At 37.8% G+C, this 21,006-nt stretch overlaps 1 protein-coding gene across 3 annotated transcripts in view; it reads right to left on the bottom strand.

The window, feature by feature from the left end:
• Positions 1 to 21,006, bottom strand: part of cntln (centlein) — a 154,250-nt gene that overhangs the window by 10,105 nt on the left and 123,139 nt on the right. For all 3 annotated transcript variants that reach the window (XM_004910865.4, XM_004910866.4, XM_002935668.5), the window contains exons 22-26: positions 14,211 to 14,337; positions 12,418 to 12,555; positions 8,522 to 8,707; positions 4,467 to 4,655; positions 2,548 to 2,625 (exon numbers count right to left, since the gene is read on the bottom strand). In XM_004910865.4, the coding sequence (XP_004910922.1) occupies positions 2,548 to 2,625; positions 4,467 to 4,655; positions 8,522 to 8,707; positions 12,418 to 12,555; positions 14,211 to 14,337 (718 nt within the window). The remainder of the gene's footprint in view (positions 1 to 2,547; positions 2,626 to 4,466; positions 4,656 to 8,521; positions 8,708 to 12,417; positions 12,556 to 14,210; positions 14,338 to 21,006) is intronic.

The following is a 21,006-nucleotide window of genomic DNA, read 5'->3' as shown; positions in this document are numbered from 1 at the left end:
CTGCTAGTGCTTGCTTGGATATATTATACGGCTGTTTTGTTGTTTTATAATCAATAAAAATGCCTCTTTATACACTAGCTGATAATAGCAAGGGCATATAAGAATTATGCAAACACACAAGTGCTTGGGCAGTTATCAAAATGAAAAAATATTTACTTCATGTATAATAGCATTATGCAGAGTTGTACAACATTTATAGGAAATGTTAAAAGCAAAACCAATATTTTCTGCCACTTGCTAAGCAGGGAAAACTTGTAGAAACACGGTCAATAGGGGAATAAACCATATCAAACCAGGGAATATACCAGTTTTAACTGTAGATTTATTTATCAAGCATGTTGAGTGCAGCAATAAGCCCTTGAAAATAGGGTTAAGAGACACCTGGGATATAATAGGAAGGGGCAATCATTCATAATCATAAATCTCGTTGCAGTCGGTATACCTACAAGCACAGTGTCAAGGGTTATAGGGAAGTGCTTGTACAGACATACAGTTTTGTGTCTGGATTGGAAAGTTTGCAGCAACAGTTACCTATCTCCGGGGAACGCAGTCAGCAGTGGCATATTTGGGCTTGTCAGCCTTCCCACCTTCTCCGTTATACAATATATCCAATATCTCAACACCAAACCCCAAACAGAGATGGAACACTAGCAATGCCACTCAGTGGATGTCTGTATTATAAGTAGGTTCCTCTATTAACCAATATTAGAATTGCTAATATCTTTACTATACATTTTGTTTGTCTTGTAAATGTCACACAGATTGTTTCTGTAAAGGTGGTACAGTACTAAAAGCACACATAGGGTTAATTTTGCACTCACCCATTATCAATATATATAGGACATTAAGACATTTTGTGCATTAAGCTACCAAGATATTGCAATATACTTCAAGCTGGCCAACTATGTCAAAGTCATCCCTGGTCTGGCCAGTCCTACACTCACTTTTATCTGATGTGTTAAGAATCCTACTGCTTCACTATACATTTAACAAAGGGACTTGGTTTTACCTGCAATTTACTTTCAAGATTAAAACCCCTAAATGGTTGGCCTTTTATTGGCCCATTGGGATTACCTGACTGCAGCTGGAAAGGGTGGAAGATACAACATAGAGCTGGCCACTGCTCCTGTATAAACTATAACAAAAAAGTGGAAAGTTGTGCTCACCAGTAAATTTTAAACCATTAGGCGGGGTGCAATGAGGCTGTGACAACAAAATTCATATAGACAACAACAAGAGATCCTCTGCACTCACCCATTATAAATATATATAGGACATTAATTTGATTATATATCTCCTACTTGCTGGGATAAATTTAGCTAGTTTTTAGTTCTCCTTTAAAGTAACACAGACCCATTTCTATAACTTTTCAGTATCACCAATTATGAAGTACTACAATGCTGTCTTGTAACACAACTGCCCAATACTAAAGGTCAGAATGAAGAGAGAAATACTACATACATGGGGCGGCATTGGACAGAACCCACTGTGTTCTCCCACCGGTGGAGAAAATGCATTGTGTGATATTAGCCAAAGACGTGAGTCAGTTTGTATGTATGAGAAAATGCTACCCTGAATCAAAAATAATGAGAGCAATGAGAAACCACACAGAAGGTGAGACAAAAGTGCAGATTAACATTTTGATATCACCCACTCACAGAAAAGTAAGTCTTTAGTAATGATGTTATTCAAAATGTTTTTCTCTTTAATGCTTAGTTTAGGTAAAAAATATAACATAACATTAGACTGTTGTGTAGTTATGTAACTACACGATGGCGCTAAAAGGAGGATAGGAAATGATGACACTATGCTATTAATGGGGTAGTTCACCTTTAACTTAACTTTTAATATGTTATAGAATGGCTAATTCTAAAAAAAACTTTTCAATTGTTCTTCATTTTTTTTTTTATTTATAGTTTTTGAATTATTTGCCTTCTTCTTCTGACTCTTTCAAATGAGGGTCACTGATCCTAGCAGCCAAAAAAACTATTATTCTTTGAGGATACAATTTTATTGTTATTATTAGTTTTTGTTACTTTCTCTTCAGCCCCTCTACTATTCATTCATCAGTCAATCTCTTAAACCACTCCCTGGTTACTAAATTGGACCCTACCAACCAGATAACTGGCTGCGAGCTGTGGAACAAAAAGTTAAATAATTAAAAAATTAACAATAATAAAAAATAAAGACCAATTGCAAATTGTCTCAGAATAGTTAATTCTGAAACTCTACATATTTAAAAAATAAACCAGACATGCTAGGAATTCAAGCCTTTTTTAAGGCAGTCACACAGCTCGCTGTAGATCATATGTATGTACAAAGCATATACAGTTTTATTTCTTCAACTTTACAAGAATACCAGGCTTAATAAATGCTTAATCCATATTTTCAAACCTAAACGCACCCTCTAGTAAACTGCAGTTATAAATAAAAAATGATGATTAGACAGTGATGTAGCGCACTGGAAACCTTTATCTTGTTCCTTTATTCACTGTAAAGGAACATGTAATGGCTATATACATATACACATAGGTATATTCTGAATACCTGTCCTTCCAGAAGCTTTATTATGTGGTTCGCCCATTTTTTATCAGATTCCACCAACCGCTTTATGTTTGCTTCTTCCTAATGGGAGGGAAGGGAAGGAAATACAATTTATGGCAGATTTTGAAAGCATTTGTGCACACAGAATAAAATAGATGTGTCATATCTAAAGCACCCAGCATCAAAAGGTTCCATATATACATTACACAGGCTTATTATATTAACAACAAGGAACAATCAATATCCCTGTATCTTCCATAAAAGCACAAAATGGCTTCATGGAGCTAGTCCAGGTTTGCCCAGGCTACATAAAATTCACAGGACATCGGTGTTTTCAGTATTTCCATTACATCAATTGCACAAACTGCAAGATAATTATTTTATTTAATCAATGCACTGATTCCTCAAAAATAAATTTGCACCAACTTTAATCCAGCCTTAATTATCTGAACATGCCCAAGTCTGAAGTCTGACCAAGCGCAACCAGAACCTGCTGCTGATGTCATGGAGGATTGGAGGACAGGGTTAAAAAAAAACAGGCCAGCCATACATACACTACTTGGGACCCACCACCCACCTGCTCAAAAAGCCATCACTTGCAAACCAAACCCACCCATCCTGCAGGTAAACCCAATGATTTCGGGATAGCCTTTACATACACTGCTCATTAAAATTGCCCATTCAGGCATCATCATACATACATAATGTTGAAAAAAATAACATTTATTTCTTCTGCATTCGGTATTACGTGTGGTGTTCAGTTCTAAAAACAATTTGATCTTTATATCCCAAGGCTTAGGACCAGATAGATGTATTTATAGCTATTATAGTCCCAGTTTAAGACCCAACTGGATTTCTAAATATATATTTAATCATAATTTATATAGAACTGACAAAATACATTGAACTGGACCTTTTAGAAAATACAATGTGAAAAGATGAAAAACAATTTGCATACAAAGTATGTTGTCTAAATGAAAGCAGCAGGATTTAACAAGGGTTTGGATATGGGGTGTTAGATGATCAAAAATGACTACTAGGCAATGGGCCAGTGTGGATGAATGAAGGCTAGCATTGCTACTGCAACTTAAATCTGAGTAACTCATGAAGATGGTAGAGGAAATACAGTAGTTTGCAGTAAAAATACCCACTCACCCACATTAGTTTGCAGTAAAAATACCCATTTACCCACTTTAGTTTCATCAGAATGTGTACTTTCGGAAAATATATTGTTTTCTAGGGTCTCCATACTCTTAGGGGGTCTTATCACCCATAATACACATATGGGGTGCTTATGCAGCAGCCAGAGTGTCAGATGTGAAAATTCATATGCACTATTTTCACTTGGGTGCCTGTGTAGGCCACACAGTTTGAAAAATCTGCATATTGGGCATCAAACTGAACATCAAAGAACAAATGGAGCACACCCTATAGAAATTCAACCGCCCAGGGTGCTGGCAAAAAAAATTGTTATACAGACAGTGAGCAGCACACACAGGGACTTTGCAAAAAAATCACACTTTTAATGAGAAAAAAACAAGTCCAACGTTTCGAGCACAAACTGTGCTCTTCCTCAGGGACAAATTATATATTAAAATTAAAAATTATAAATAAAAGAGTACAAGAACGTTGCGCAGTGGGCTGCTTTGATTTTTTTTTGCAAGGGCTGCTTTTTACTTCCAGTCTGGCCTTGATCATACCAGTCCTAGCAATAGAACTGCACAAATGATTTTATTGCCATTCCCACTACTGTTCTAAACAGGAAACAAACCTTGGTAGGTGAAACGCTCAAAATTTCCGGCTCTGTATATGCACATTATTTAGGGTGTACACATTTCACATTAAGTACACAATTATGAAATACTGTTTTCCTTCACAGAGGAAATTAATATTTACTGGAAATGAATATCTGTATACTGTACCTCTTCATCCTGGACATCTAATATCTCATCCAGGTCAGTGCATGATATGTTGAGGATAGAGGCTGCAAGAGATTGTGCCTTGTGAACAGATTTTTTGGATGGACCATTGTTTGCTTCTTGAAGTAAGTTTGCCTGCCTGATTTCCTTTCTGATTTCTTCTATATTTAACAGCAGCTCTTTAGCTAGACTCTAAAGAAAACAAATACAATTTGCCAAGTTAGCTTAAAATAAAAAAATATTTACAATTATATATCTACTTCCATTTCTATGCACCCATTATGTCACTGACTACAATGGAGGGAATGTCAACATGTATTTTATGATACATTATGATAAATAGCGCCCACTGCCACTGCCCAAAATAAAAAAAAATGTTCTGTGTGTTTTAAGCTGGCCATACACGCACCGATAATATTCGTGCGTGTATGGCAAGTCGGCAAGGTGACTAATATCGCAGGAGGCTGCTGATATCGGTCGACTCGCCGATCGGGCCAGTTAAAAGATTTTGATCGGGCGCCATAGAAGGCGCCTGAGCAAAATCTGCCGTCAGGGCTGAATCGGCAGAAGGAGGTAGAAATCGTATTGTTTCTACCTCCTTATCTGCCGTTTCAGCCCTGAAGGTTAGCGGCTGATTTAACTATCTTTTTGCGACCGTTGGTCGCACGAATGATCAAAAATCGACACGTGTGTGGCCACCTTAAGTCATTTATAGATAAAAATGCTAATCTGCAGTAAAAATTATCTTTAGTTACATTTACCAAAGAATTTGGATTTGAAGATGAATAACTATGAAGCAGGTTGCTGTTTCACAGTACAGGTATGGGACCTGTTATCCAGAATGCTTGGGACCTGAGGTTTTCTGGATAAGGGGTCTTTCCGTAATTTGGATGTCCATAACTTAAGTCTGCTAAAAATCATTTAAACACTGAATAAACCCAATAGGCTTGTTTTGCCTCCAATAAGGAATGATAATATCTTAGTTGGGATCAAGTACAAGGTATTGTTTTATTATTACAGAGAAAAAGGAAATCAATTTTAAAAACTTGAATTATTTGCTTATAATGGAGTCTATGGGAGACGGCCTTTCCGTAATTTGGAGCTTTCAGGATAATGGGTTTCCGATTAAGGGATCCCATACCTGTACATACTTTAATAACAAGCTACAGTACACTTCCTCACAAAAGAAATAAAATATCTGCAAGTGATAAAAATCTCTGCAAATCTACAAATAATAAAACTATTGATTTTGGTTACCGATATGTTAAACAATACCTTTGCACTTGTTCTATAGCACAGAGTAAATATTTTAATTTTATAATTTGCTTTGCAATTTTAACTGTTGACTTTCCAAGTATCGTATTTTTGCCATGCTGCCTAATACTGGGAAAGATTAAACTGAAGCACCAGAATCTGACCTATTAAAGTGTCTTCTGTAGATAAGCTGCATGCTTCAGTAACAGTAAAGCACTGAGCACTCTCAGACTGTAAGAGCTCAGTTATTCAGTTACTTCATTTAATAAAATGCACCAAGCCTATTATTCAGTTTACAGCCTTAGCCTAATGCCCCACACAGAGGTTAGTACACAGAGATTAGTCGCCCAGGATAAATATCTGCTACTGCAGGCTACTAATCTCTCCAAAATGCCTTTCTACCGGCAACAAAGTGAATCGCTGGTGGAAAGGCTGGTGTATATGTTGCCTCGCTTTCCGAAGTTTCCTGCAGAAAGAAACTTTGAACGACTTTGGAGAAACAAAGCTAAAGGACGGCACAAGCCTAATAGGTACTAACTGATATTGTTCAGGCCTCTAATTTATTTTACCCAAATCCAAGTAATTTTAACAACAATATCTCTTTTTTTAACCATCACTTCTTGTGTGTGTGTGTGATTTATTTACAACAGAATACTTCTAATATTCTAATAATAATGTTGTTGTTATAATAAAGGGAAACTATACTGCTATTATTCACAAATTAACATACTCTAGCACTATCTTAAGGTAGCCATATATGGACAGATTTAAGATGACAATTTTGCCCCTTCGGACCAAGCCAGCAGCTTAACTGCCTGTGTATGTAGCCCTCCAACAGGGCTGCCTGACCAACATTTGGCAAAAAAAATCCCTAAGATATCAATAGGCAGGTTTAAAAATCCCTTCGCGGAGTATGGCATTGGCTTGCTGATGCTGTCCTTGCCTTAATGGCCTGCATTCCCATCCCTGTTATCCAATCGTTTGGCCAAACGATGGATCAGCCTGATATAGTGAGCATTTCTGGGAAAGATCTGCTTGCTTAGTGTCCTCACCAAATTAGTGGATCTATCAATATATGGCCGCCACAAGCTCCTGTATTTTCTGTCTTGAAGTTCCACGCAGAAACAGCTATCTGTAATCTGCCTTTTGGACACTGCATAGTATATGATTCTGCCTGGCAGCACTGTTGCCAAGGGTCCCATTCTGGGATTTTGGGTCCCACTTCATATTGTCCTGGGGCAGCTGGGACTTCTTGCTGAGAGGAAAAGAGATGCAGCAGGAAGGAAAGATTTATTGCTGCTTGAGAATGTTTAGATCTGCATTCAATACTGATGTCTGCTCCTGTGGGTACAGACCCATATGGCAGTTCATTTAATGCTTGTGTTGCAATGCACCAGAATGCATACAGTATGAATCCAACATATGTCAAATAGAATAAAAAACACCAGTGTATGAGGCCTTAGCCAGAGAAGCAGACTTAGCAGGCTTAGACTAGGCATCAAAGGACAGGAAAGCTACCCAATATAGATTTTTAAAAAACATCTGAAGGGTAACTCAACCATAAACAAGTTCACAGCTGCATCATGCTACAAAAGTTTATATATGCATAGTGTATGTCTGAAACCATATCTGTGGTTATAAGAAAATTAAAGGGTATTTAAGACATCTAGACAGTCAAAAACCAAAAAATAAATCAACTGACAACAGCATGATTTTTAGTCCCAAAGTTCGTAAATGCAGCTGGCGACTTGTAAGATGGAAATATCCTCATCTGTGCACAATTTCTTTTCTTTCAAAGTTGCACAGTTTCATATGAATTTTAGAAGTAATATACAGATATTGGCAGACTGATACATATATAGAGGGCGAGTATTCCTGGAACTGCAGAAGCAGTCAGCCACATTATTCAGTGTCCTTTGTGTCGACACTGAAAAAGTTTCGAAATACATTGACAATACATTGGTGTACTGTACCATTTCATCTTGTTGCCAAGGTGTCCCCAAGACCAACACATATGATAATAGGTAAAGAAGTTAGCCAGTGCTTCTACCATGCTAGAAATGATGGCTACTTAAAGTGTTGGAAGGTATTTGATATGTGGGTCAGGATAAACTCAACCAGCACCCTACCCTAACCCACAAAATGTTGCCACTGTAGGACCTGTGCCCAACCCATACCAGCATCTTTCTGCTCTGTACGCTACTTCTGCGTTTGTCTTAGGTTCCAAGACAGGGAAACTTCAGAAGCAGAGAAAGTATGTACTTCCCCTGTATGACCCACACCCAACCTGAACCCAAAATAGTTGCCCAAATTTCAACCCTAACCGCCTGACTTGAGGGTAAACTTGAGGTTCCCATCATTAATTTCATTGTGAAAAGGAAAGTCAACATAATATCTTATTCTGAAAACTATCAATCACTTTTATAAATGCATTAAATGTCAAAGTTGACTCTTTAAAAATTAGCTTCTCTGTGATAAGGCCATGAAAAACACTTTTCAAAATATGAATTTACATTACAAATCACCTATAGGTCATGTTTATGGTTTTTCACTGATAGGGCTGATTATGTAAGTAATTGTTACCCGACTGTCCCTTCTCAACTGTATCAGTTATAGGTTCTAATGCTAACAGATTCCTGCTGCACAAATATGGCAGCCCCCTCATACAGGATATCAGATAGGTTCTCTAAAAGCATCAGGAAGTACCATTATGTCAAAATTATAAAGATCATGCAAAGACAATGTTATAATATATTTAAAAACAGTTTAATTTTAGGTGTCAGTATCTCTTTAATAAGACATACCTTTACAAAGATGGCAAGCTCCTCTGCCCTTCTGGTAACCAACAGCAGTTTATTCTGAATGACTTCTAAAGCTTGTTCACTTTGCGCCGCTAAATTGTGAAGTTGCTGAGTGGCTGTGTTTTCCAGTTTAGATATGGCATGCTCAGATTCTGTCACTTTAGTCTCAAGGTTGCTGACCTTAACAGTCTGCAAAATACCAAAAATATTTTCTGCTCACAGAATAATAAAACAAGAAATATTGATTTAAAGAGTCCCAATTTCTTACCACATTCCTTTCACATAGAGCTACAGTATGAGTAAAAATGCATTACATATTCATAAAAATATATATATTTTTAAAAGGCAATGGTTCATTTAGTGCATGTGTTGTGAACACCCGAATACTATCTTAAAGGTTCTGTTGAATTCTGATCAAAGTGTGGTTCCTCAGGACTAGAATAGGAAGGAATTAGAATGTTGTTGCTAATTTTGATATTGAATGAGAAAAATATATATTTTCTTGACACTCAAATAACTGTAAACTTAAAAACAAGAATATTTCTGTTACATTTGGAATTTAATCCTAGTTAAATAGGAAATAGTGTTCTTTTATTTCAAAATTATGACATATTGACATTCTGGGCAGCTGATTTTTATTACCATCCAGTCTATATATGGTGGCTGGACACAGTCAATGAGCATAATAATTATGTTCTTCGAAGAACAGGGCCCCCAGGGTATGGGCTATTTTTTTTAACTAGATCAGTGTTTAGAAGCTGCAACACACAATACAAATTTTAAAAGCAAACCATTCAAAACAAAGGTGACAGGAAAAGAAAAGGGTACCCCCTATTTTGCATTCAGCAAAAAAAGATGTACAGAATATATTAGATACTACAGACACACTATTTAAGTGGTTTGCTTGGGGTGCTGATGTTAATTGTGAAAAAGGGAGTTCACGTGGTAGGGGACTGAGGTCTGGGAGTTCACAGTGACTTTTACATGGACATTATGTGTGAATAGAAAACTTGAATTGGCAAAATCTTATACTAAGAAGTTAAAACATTGCCAGTGTTGGCGCATGCATTTAAGCAAAAGAAGCAGTTTTATTTCTGCTATATGTACTTAAAATTATTACTAATATACAGGGCTGTGGAGTTGGTAGATAAATTCTCCGATTCCGACTCCGACTCCTCAGTTTCTGATACTTCCGACTCCGACTCCTCTGTTTTTAATATGCTAATGCAGTGCTGTCCAACTGGCGCCCCGCATGCGGCCCGCAACCCCCCTCTGTGTGGCCCCCGCCTGTCTGGCTGCTTTGATGGCTTACTCTTGAGTAAGCTTTAAATGGTATCAGTACTGTGATTAACTGCCCCCCTGCATGCTTCACACCTCAGATTCAGGCTGTAAACCCTCTGTATTGTTTAAAAATGTAATCCCCTGTGTTGTTCACACCTTTTAATCTCTGCATTGTTCACCCCCTGCAGTGTTCACACCTCAGGCTGTAATCACCCACATTGTTCCCCTGTTCACACCTCAGACTGTAGGAGCAGTAGAAACCCACAAATAATCCCTGCACACTACAAAAAGAACATATACTGAGGTGGTACTGCAATTAAATTTTTTTTAATATATAGTTATTGTGCAGACTGTAGGAGCAGTGCCAGCATTGTGTCACTGTATGCTGCCTGTGTGTGCCCTACAGCATAGGGCAAGCAGAGTATGGCACACACAGGCAGGGTAGGGCAGGCAGAGTATGGCACACACAGGCAGGGTAGGGCAGGCAGAGTATGGCACACACAGGCCAAGTATGGCACAAACCAGCCAAGAATGGCACACACAGTCAAAGTATGGCACACACAGTCAAAGTATGGCACATGCAGGCAGGGTAGGGAAGGCAGAGTATGGCACACAGGCAGCATAGGGCAGGCAGAGTATGGCACACAGGCAGGGTAGGGAAGGCAGAGTATGGCAGGTTTTTGCTGTAACTACAACCATTAATATGGGTATGGTCATGTGATAACACGGGTGGGGTTTCAAGTGGGTGTGGTTTCAAAAAGGGGAGTGGTCAAAACTGGCTTTCATTATCGGCCCTCCACCACGTAGGTCGGAAAAATTCCGGCCCTTGGCACCACAGAAGTTGGACAGCACTGTGCTAATGTATTTAATACATCCAGGAAGGGGCACTTAAGCTAACTTTACAGCTGAATTACAGCAGTTTTCAAATGTTTTAAAGCTACAGTCTTAAACTATTGACTATCCATTCCCTTCACGTATACAAGTATTTCTAGCCCTGCAAATTTTTTTACTTAATTAGTTATCAGTGAGAGTTATGCTAGGTTCACAGTGGGCATTGTGTTCCCTGTAACAGAGGAACACGACGCAGTGGAGCTGCTGCACCTTAACTGTGCGTTACGTCCCATTTAGTGAAGCATACAGTCAATGAAAAGCATGCTTCATGGTGACTCAACGTGTTCGTTTATGCACTGCGTGCATTGGGCTTTATTCTTATAGCAGAGAAGTCATTAATTATGACTGTTTGTGAATTGGGACATTTAAACTTGCTTTATTATTTTTTTTTTTATTCCCATTTAAATTTAGTAGGAGTTGGAGTCGGTTCATTTTTTGCCGACTCCAGGTACCCAAAAAATTGCCTCCGACTCCACAGCCCTGCTAATATATGCACTTAACCTTCATTCTTTACTTAAACACAACTGCATCAAACACAAAATAACATTATTGTTGGAATCTACAAGTCTGACATTGGAAGTTTACATCAGTCGGATTGGAGGATGCCATTTACTGTATTTATTACAATCATCTCTTTGTGATTAGTATCTAATATAACGTGCACATTTTTTGCCACATGGGATGTAGGGGCACCTTATATTTTTATTTTAAACCAGGGGTCCTCAAACTTTTTAAGCAGGGGGCCAGTTCACGGTCCCTAAGACTGTTGGGGGGCCGGACTAAATTCCTCCCCCCATGTCCTCATACTATGGCCTGCCCTCCGCTGCTTCCTCCTGGTCTCCCCTGCTTCTTCCTGCCCCCACCTTGCGTCGTCCCGCTCCCCACTGCTTCCTCTGGCTCCCCCCTGCGTCCTCCCGCTCCCCATTGCTTCCTCCAGCTCTCCCCTGCATCCTCCCTCTTCCTTCTGGGGGCAGGGTAAATTACTGTGGGAGGCTGTATCCGGCCCGCGGGCCGTAGTTTGATTATGCCTGTTTTAAATAGTTAGGGTTTGATTTTAAAATATGTATTCAATGTAATGTAATAGTATATTTAAGAAAACTTGGTGAAGTTTGCAGTATCTAAACACTGATCTAGTTCAGAAAACAGCCCGGTACTGGCCCTGTATCTTTTACTTCTATGACTGAAGGAGGCCTTTTGCTGTATCAGTGTCTACATATATTCATGTAACCACCTTGTACATACAAGCGTGAATTTTCTTTATGTTCTTCCGTTTCATTTGAGTAGAAAATGAAGCTGCACTGACACATTTCAGTGTGGGTGATAAACTCTTTAATTCAGCAACATACAATAATAAATGGGTTAACTGCTTGCCCAGAAAGGTGTGTGTGTGTATGAAGTTCAATTTTCTACTAATCATAAAACAGAGACAGTGTGGGATTATGCAGAATGTGGAACGTGTGTTGCTCTAGTATAAGCAGTTCTGTATATGAGAAAACGTATTCCTTCCGGATTTCAAGTTTTAAAATTTAGAATGAAGCCACAAAAAACAACGACTCTGTGCTACATATTGCACTGAAGTCTATATTTATCTTTTTAGGCAAAATTGTGGTACGGCGGTAGTGATAAATTAGCAAATAAAAATAAAAATCAGAAAAAAAAAATTAAACAAATAACCCAGCAGATTAAGGAAGCGCAACATACACAGCATGTGTAAGAATGCTATTTACCTTTTTTTCCATGTCTTCTTTTACTTTGTGGTACATCTGCTCATACTGTGCCTTTTCTTTTGTAGCTACACTAAGCCTCTGCTTTAATGAATCAATTGATGTCTTCTTGTGAGAACATTCTTCTGTCAATGCCTTCACCTAGAGGATAACCACAATGAAGAATTAATCATGATCGAAACAAATGACTAATGCAATGCTTATTAACAGACAGTCCATGTACAAAACAGAGCTAAACTGGTGGAATTTTATAGTATACCTTATGACACTACTGTGTGATTAGCAACAAGAAATATGTCATTTTAAAATGAAAGTCAAAAAATGATGCAATAAGACTGTAACACCTGGAAAATTCTAATCACTGCTGGCTAAAACAGCACCTTGAACCTGATCATAACTTATCTAAAAAAATTATATTAGTGGCAAAATAATCCTTTTGGGTTTGTTAAAGGAGAAGAAAAGGTAAAAATCATTGGGGGTGCTGAATGTTAGGCAACCCCCAGTGATTGTAATCGGTTACCTGAATACCCTGGCCAGTGCCCCTGTTAGGAGAAAACTGCACTGGCCAAGGGGTTAATGCAGGCGAGCGATCCTCTTCCTTCCTTCTCTTTTTGATGAGATCCTGGGGCCCACTCATGTGCAGTTGAAGGAAAAGCCTGCTTTTATCTTAAAGTTCAGCTTTTCACTCCCCAGTGCATGCGCTAAGACTGAAGAAGGAAGAGGATTGCTTCCTCGCATATACCCTGGCTACTGCAGTTTTCTACAGGAGCACTGGCCGGTAGTGATGTGCGGGCCGGCCCAATACCCGCGGGTTGGGTGAGTTCGGCCTGTCCTCGTCACAAAATTTGCGGGATGTGGGCAGGTTTGGGTTGACCTCTTCTGCCAGCTCTCTCCGCCTGCAACCTTACACTACCGGCTTGTGCTTCTGGATTTATAGGCGCGCATCTACTCCACCCCACCCCTTTTGTGACATCATCACTGGGGCAGGGCAGGCCTATAAACAGTATGCAGAAGCCAGGTTGGGTAGGGTTCGGGTTGGGAGAAGGCGGGGTTAGGGTCAGGTGTGGGTCGACTTTATCTCGACCCACATATCACTACTGGCAGGGGGTTTCAAGTAATCAATTACAATCAAGGGGGGGGGGGGTGCCTACTATCCTAGTATTTTGGCACCCTCCAGTGATTGTAGCTTTACTTCTCCTATAATGTTTAAATGTTTTTAGTAGACTAAAGAAGAGACTCATTATCTGGGAAAGCTCCCATATACCTACATACAACAGCTGTTTCAGATACTTTCAGGTGATAATTTTGTTGGTAAATGATTGAAAGAAAAAAATAAATATTACATATATATATATATATATATATATATATATACACACACTGCATGTGATGTGTGTCTGGGTATATAATTAAGAAAACGTGTATTACAATGAGCATTAAGGAACAAGTAATAGTTTAAAATAACTTATTTATAAGTATATAGTAATATTGCCCAACCCTGCAAATCCATACAGTGTAAATACTTGTATGCAATTTACATGAAAATATAATACCAGTCAGTAAAAGGATTAAGACCAGTGGGGGCCAGCAGATTCATTTCGTTACCAATTCTGCTTACAGCAACATTATTATGATCCGTATTATGTGTTAGTTTTCTATCAAGGTAATGGCTGTCATGGGAAGATTTTAGCTGGTCTCTGGTGTATTATTATGCAGCACATGTAATACTTGTTACTGCATTGCAAGGTGATTTTGTGAATAATAGGTTAAGGGAATAAATATAGAGTGTGCATTACCTTCCTTTCAAGACTTTCTAACATTTCTTTGCTAGGTCTCTCGTTTTCCTGGTAGGTTTTCAGGCGAGTTTTCTGATCCTCTATCAAATGCCTTTTCATGTTGACATCCCTTTCCATTCGTGCAACCCTTAAGAGAGACGAGAGACCCGTGTTACTACTATGCAATTCAGATTTATCGTCTTATAGAATGAAACAGATGCAGCGTCTGTGCAGTCTTGCTATCAATAAAACAAGTTGTTTTACACAAGGAAAACATTGCCCTTCACATTATTAAACTCTTTTAAAGTTGGAGTATTCTAGAACATGTTTGCAGTTACTTTTCAAAAAATAAAATGCAGTTTAGTATCCTGTGTATATATGAATGAGATTGGTGCAATAAGAAAATAATTATACTTGTGTTACAGTCCAAAAACAACACCCATCGAAAAACACAAAAATTTCTTACAGATAAAGAGAATAAAATAGATCATTAAGCTCTCTCAGGAAAAAATGGTGCTTGGCCAGTACAGTATAACAAGAGGAAAAATTATTCAACCACTATATATTCCCTAAGTCCCTGGAAGTGCAACACACTTTCCTAAGTGAACAAAATGTCATTGTTTAGGAATGTGTTGTTTGTGCTGTACCTATATTTTGGATACAACAATGAAAAAATTGTTATCGTTCAGAACTAGTTGTTCCATAATGATACCTTGACCCCGTAGTATTTTACAGCATAGATACAGCATACAACAGTTATTAATACAACAGTTATTAATGCATTTTTCAATACACTGGACACAAACCAGGGACTGCAAGAGCTTGCATTATATTGTTTAACATTTACAAATACTCACCCAAATCAAGTACATGCAAGACAATGGCAAAAGGCTGCACCCAAGGTTTTTTAACAAAGAAAACTGAAAAAGTAAAGCTGATGCCACACAGGGCTGATTCTTGGCCTGCAGAAAAATGCTTGCCAAAAATTAGCCCCTCTGACGGCACCAATCTCCTACCTTGCCTGAACCTGGAAGCAGTGTCTCTGGCCAGGTGCAGGCAGGCATGATGGATATCAGCAAAAAATGTTAAGGTTTGCATTTCACAACTATCTGCCACATCTTCCTGCACCTGGGTGGAGACAATGCTGATTCTTGGTTTTTCTACAGGCAGAGAATCAGCCCTGTGTGGCACCAGCCTAAAGGTACACAAAGGGGCCCATTTACTTACTCACGAACGGGCCGAATGCGTCAGATTGCGTTTTTTTCGTAATGATCGGTATTTTGCGATTTTTTTGGAAAATTATCGCGACTTTTTCGTTACCAATACGATTTTTGCGGAAAAACGTGAGTTTTTCGTAGCCATTCCGAAAGTTGCCATTTTTTCGTAGCGTTAAAACTTGCGCAAAAAGTTGCGATTTTTTCGTAGTGTTAAAACTTGCGCAAAACGTTGCGCCTTTTAAGTTTTAACGCTACGAAAAAAGCGCAACTTTTCGCGCAAGTTTTAACGCTACGAAAAAATCGCAACTTTCGGAATGGCTACGAAAAACTCGCGTTTTTTCGCGCAAATCGTATTGGTAACGAAAAAGTCGCGATAATTTCCGAAAAGTCGTAAAGGCGCCGAAAAAAATCGCAAAAAATACGAAAAAGTTGCAAAATGTTCGTTTTCCAATCGGAATTTTTCCAATTCGGATTCGAATTCGTGGTTTAGTAAATCAGCCCCTAAGGCTGGGACCAAAAAAAAAACAATACAAAATTCTGGGGCCCCACTGGAAGATTGCATGTAACATTGTTGAGTGACAAATAAAGCTTAACAAGGAAGTATGGTAGAAATAACGTGCATCATATTTTAATAATTAGCCCTGTAGACTCAGCTTCTATGACAAGGAGCTAATCTTAGGGATTGACTCAAGTCATCAAGCAGAATTATTTCCTAACAGCTGCTGAGAGCACATTAAGATTGTGCAGTGCCACTGACACCCCTAACAAAATCCAGGATGTAACTTGTTTGCATTGTTATGCTAAACCTACAGGCTTGTGTAGTATGTTCAGTATATGAAATACAGCATTTCTATCCATATTCATTTTTAGGGTTTAGCTGTACTGACACTTGTTGGGGGCTACATGGGAAATGTTGAACTCTATCACAATACTGGGAATAAAGCAGTGCATAAGTCACTACTAAAATAGTCACATATAATATCAGACTACATATAGCAGACTTGTTCAATAAAAGCCAACAAGCACTTATTTTATATGGCTTCACGTACAATAGTATGGCAAAATACACTTGAAACTAGTACAGATCAGTTATTGGGAAACCAGAAAGCTCCGAATTACGGGAAGGTCATCTCCCATAGACTCCATTTTAATCAAATAATTCAAAAAATTTTAATTATTTCCTTTTTCTCTTTATTATTAAAACAGTACCTAGTACTTAAGCCCAGCTAAAATATAATTAATCCTTATTGGAAGCAAAACAATCCTATTGGGTTTAATTAATGTTTAAATTATTTTTAGTAGACTTAAGGTGTGAAGATCCAAATTAGGAAAGACTCATTATCCAGAAATCCCCAGATCCTCCGCATTCTGGATAACAGGTCCTTGCCTGTATAGCAAACACAATAGAATATTATAGCATCATATAAAATAAAGTAAGTTAAGTTAATTAAAGTAAGATTAGTAAGTAAATATAATTCAGAATGCATACAAATATACTGGAGTATATTTAGAATACCAACAAGATTTTTGTTAAACTTACTTAAAGTAATAATTCATTTATTTTTTCCATAACCAACATTTTTGAGAAAAAGGGGTGTGGTCTAATTACTTAAATGTATTATCATTTGACAAAAGGAAAAAAATAACTTAGTTACATCTATTTTTAACGCTAACTTTATTAATGATTATGGGTTTTAGGAATATCCTAAAAGGAGAGGTTTATGTAAAATGAACTTTTATGTATGAAAAATGTCATTCTGAGAAAATGTGCAGTTGGTCTTCTGTTTGTTGTATATTTTTTAATGGTTCTATTTCATTGGTATTTTCATTTTGTGCATCTCTGTTTAGGCCCTTTCCTATTCCTTTTCCAGTTTGTCATTTAAATGACTACAGATTGATGAAATAACTGGGACCCCAGTAACTACTGTAGATAACAGTGGAAGTTACAGAGTTATGAAAGATTGAACTGGGGAATCCATAAGAATTCCCGGGAACTTGTTTTTGGATGTATCAAAACTTTCCTGAGAACAGAGTCAATTGATCAGAATTAATTTGAGAGAGAGTTTGACTGCTCTAGCAGTTGAACACATTTATTTCCTGTGAGGTATTAGGAAACAGCACTGATGCAGAGCTGTTTTGTGCAATATGACTCATCCAAATCTTTATTATGTGGGGAGAAAGCATTTGGGTATTCTTTTCACAATTAAATGTATTATTCCAACACATAAAATATATGGTTGCATCTAGAACCCTGGGTAATTGTTGGATAAATCATGTTATCATTTACAGAGGGTTGATGAATCAGCCCCTAAATGTTGTTAAATTAGTCAAAATCATCAAAAATAAAAAATGCAAAATTTCTTAGACCATCAGTCTTATTTTAGTGTATCAGATTAATTGCAGTAGGTACAGGGCAACTGCGCCAAGTGCATCGCCCTCCCCCTGCATGTTGCTGGGATTCTGAGGGGGAAAAAACAAGGTGATTATGCTCAAAATTGCACTTTGCCCACTGCACTTGCAGATGTAAATGAGCCCTTATATCTGTGAAGGCTCATCTCTAAGGTTAATGTCACAATGGGTGGTCTATTCGCCTATAAATTTCCACAGACTTAGCTGGTACAAAAGATTTTCAGCCTAAAATGTGCATTAGAGCATTTCTGAGCTGAAACCCACCATTAAAGTCACTGGGAGGCAGTGATTGGATTTTTCTCTGCCGGTGAATGAACTGCCCTGCCCTGTGTGATATTAGCCTAAACAGTTCCCCCAACCATTTTTCTAAAGTGACTCAGTGGGGTTCTTTCCACAGAAATCAGCAGTTTATGCATAATTGAAATTCCATGAGGAATTCATATGCTTGGGTAAATAACTGTTCAAAGGGGGTATCCTGGGGAGATTTAAGAAATGCTTAACTAGCATGAACAGTTGGTCTATGGTAGTTGGCCAGCAAAAAGGCAAAATAAGTGGGTATATAGCGCAAGGGTAAAAACATTAATCTCAGTGAAAACTGGCATACTGCATGTGTACTGTATGTTGGTATCACATTCAGTGTTGATTATTCAATAAAGAAAGTCTGTCTTTATTTGTTTACTCCTGTGATACTTTTCTATTATCCATGGGCAATTCAGCCACCACGTCAGAAGTTTAGCACTTAAAGTTAACAGGGGTGGCTTTTTGTCTCCCCTGGTAACATGCAGGGCAAGGTTCAAAACTTGCCCCATGGCATGGGGGCCCCTGTTGCTATCCTAAGTGGTTTAAAATATTGTTACTAACTGAAAGAAGAAAAGATAAGTATTTTAAGCAAGTATATAACATGGTTATTATGCCACTAAGCTATAGTAGCACGCAAACAGAATAAATATTTCATTGAGTATTCAAAGAGCTACATATTTTTACTGGATGACTAACAGAAAATAAATCCTTAATGCACAATCTATGGCACACATGTAACATAACAGTAATGCTTGTTCTGACTATATTACATGCAGTAAATGATATGCAGCCCCAGAGTGCAATAGCATAAAACTTGAAGTTGACAGCTGATAAGACTATACAAGCCAAATCTGCTCAAACTATGTAAGGTTTACCTACAGTAAAATATGGTATTAGCTATATAGGGTTCACATTCAGTTTATTTTTTAGAAAGGTACACTAAAACATATTAATACAGGCATGGTACCCCTTATCTGTAAACAACTTATCCAGAAAGCTCCAGATTACAGGAAGGTTATCCCCCTTAGAGTCAAATTAAAGAAAATAATTCTAATTTTTATATATGATTTACTTTTTATCTGTAATAAGACAGTAGTTTGCATTTAAAGATACCTAAGCTGCATGAATCCATATTGGTGGCAAAGCAATCATACTGGGTTTATTTACTGTTTAAATTATTCTTAGTCAAAGCATAGTGCTCCAAATTAAGGAAAGATGCCTTATTTGGAAAACCCCAGGTCCCAAGCATTCCAGATAATAGATCCTACACCTATATAAGTTCTTTTTTACAGTTATCCCTTGTTACATAAAATTGTAAAAGCTTAGGCTCTAGTAAAATAGTGCCACTAATGTGAAATGTTTGTATTTAACAAACAATAATGGGAACATTTATGTTTGCCAAGTGATAACAAACACAAAACTTGTATTGTTCTAAATCCATAGTAGCCCTTTGAAGGACATGTAAACCCCACACACACAAATTTAATCAGTGAACAGTGTCTTTGAAATCTTTCAATACCTGCCACACTGGTTGTCCAGAGGTTAATAATAAGGCTGCAACATCTCCTTAATCACTTAGATTTCCTTCTCCTCCTGTAACCCACTCCCCTGCCCCCCCACCCCTCAGGAATTTGCTTTGACCTCTGGCTTGTGGGCATGCTCAGTTGTTCTAAGCACAGATTACTAAACACGCCCTCCAGTCTAGCAGCCACTAAAGAGATGGCATTGCTGGTTCCCACAGAAACTCACTCTCCTAAGCTCAGCTCAAACAAAGCAGAACTTTTTTCAGTTCTGCCTGTGTGAGCCTGTATTCATGATGAAATGTATGCTGAATAAGGGTCTGTGTGTGTGTAGGCTGTTTGCAGATTTAAATGTATCTGGTTATGTATCAGAGAAAAATGGCCACCCAGTGAAAGCTACTATTTGCTTTAGGAAAATGTGATGGTGCTAGCAAACGGAGGGTATATATGCAGTACAAATAATGCCATTTGTAGGCAAATGTAGGCTTAAGAAACTTCAAATTTATTTAATATATATAGTAGTACATCAAGAAGTGGTCTGTCCTAAATAATGTTATACTTTATTTAGCTACGAGAACAATATGCCTGTATATCTCTCTATGTAGAATTGCTGCATAAATGTGCTACAACTATATAATACCAGATAATAATAAAAATGCCTTGTAAACCTAAACAAATATAGTTGGTTTTGTAAGGATTATTCTCAGATGGGCTTTTTACATTTTGGTGCTAATTTAATACTATTCAGTACTAATATTTAAGAAAAGTTCACTTTTAGTGTCTATTACTGGAACAGTTATGTTGGTTTCAGAATCTCCTGTTAATCCTGATACAGAATGTTCATTTGATCCTGATGTTTGTACTTCCTTGCTCTTTGATTTCACACTGTGATGGAAACTCAGACAAGACGTACATGCTGAACTCCATAGACTGTTACCTAGGCTGCTCCTCCAAGGGTAATGAAGCACATTTAAGTTCTAGGGTAAAGAGTATTCTAGTCATACGTACCACTGGGTAATTTGGCACCTGATTTGTAACGCTGCCGTAAATACTTGCAGTGTATCAGTCAAGAGACAGACTTATTTTAATAAAAGTAATTGTGCTTTGTTTTTGTTTTTTCCCATTTATCAGCCATAAAATAAGCAACACAATACTCCTCTACTGTATTTTCTTTTCTTTGATAATTGGTAAGCAGATTATGATGTTCTCTTGTCTCATTTTTAATTTGGTGCAAGGGTCCTATTTTGAATAATATTGTCTTGAAATATTACTGGCGTTATAAATGCATGATTAGAATGATTAGATTCCTAAAAAATAATGGCATGCAGTTTGCTTTATATTGAAGGGACATTGTCATACTAAAATGTCCCT

The sequence above is a fragment of the Xenopus tropicalis genome, chromosome 1, assembly GCF_000004195.4.
Source record: "Xenopus tropicalis strain Nigerian chromosome 1, UCB_Xtro_10.0, whole genome shotgun sequence".
In the NCBI taxonomy this organism is placed as follows: Eukaryota; Metazoa; Chordata; class Amphibia; order Anura; family Pipidae; genus Xenopus; species Xenopus tropicalis.
The sequence above is the reverse complement of the archived record's forward strand: the minus strand, read 5'-3'. Positions and strand labels throughout refer to the sequence as shown.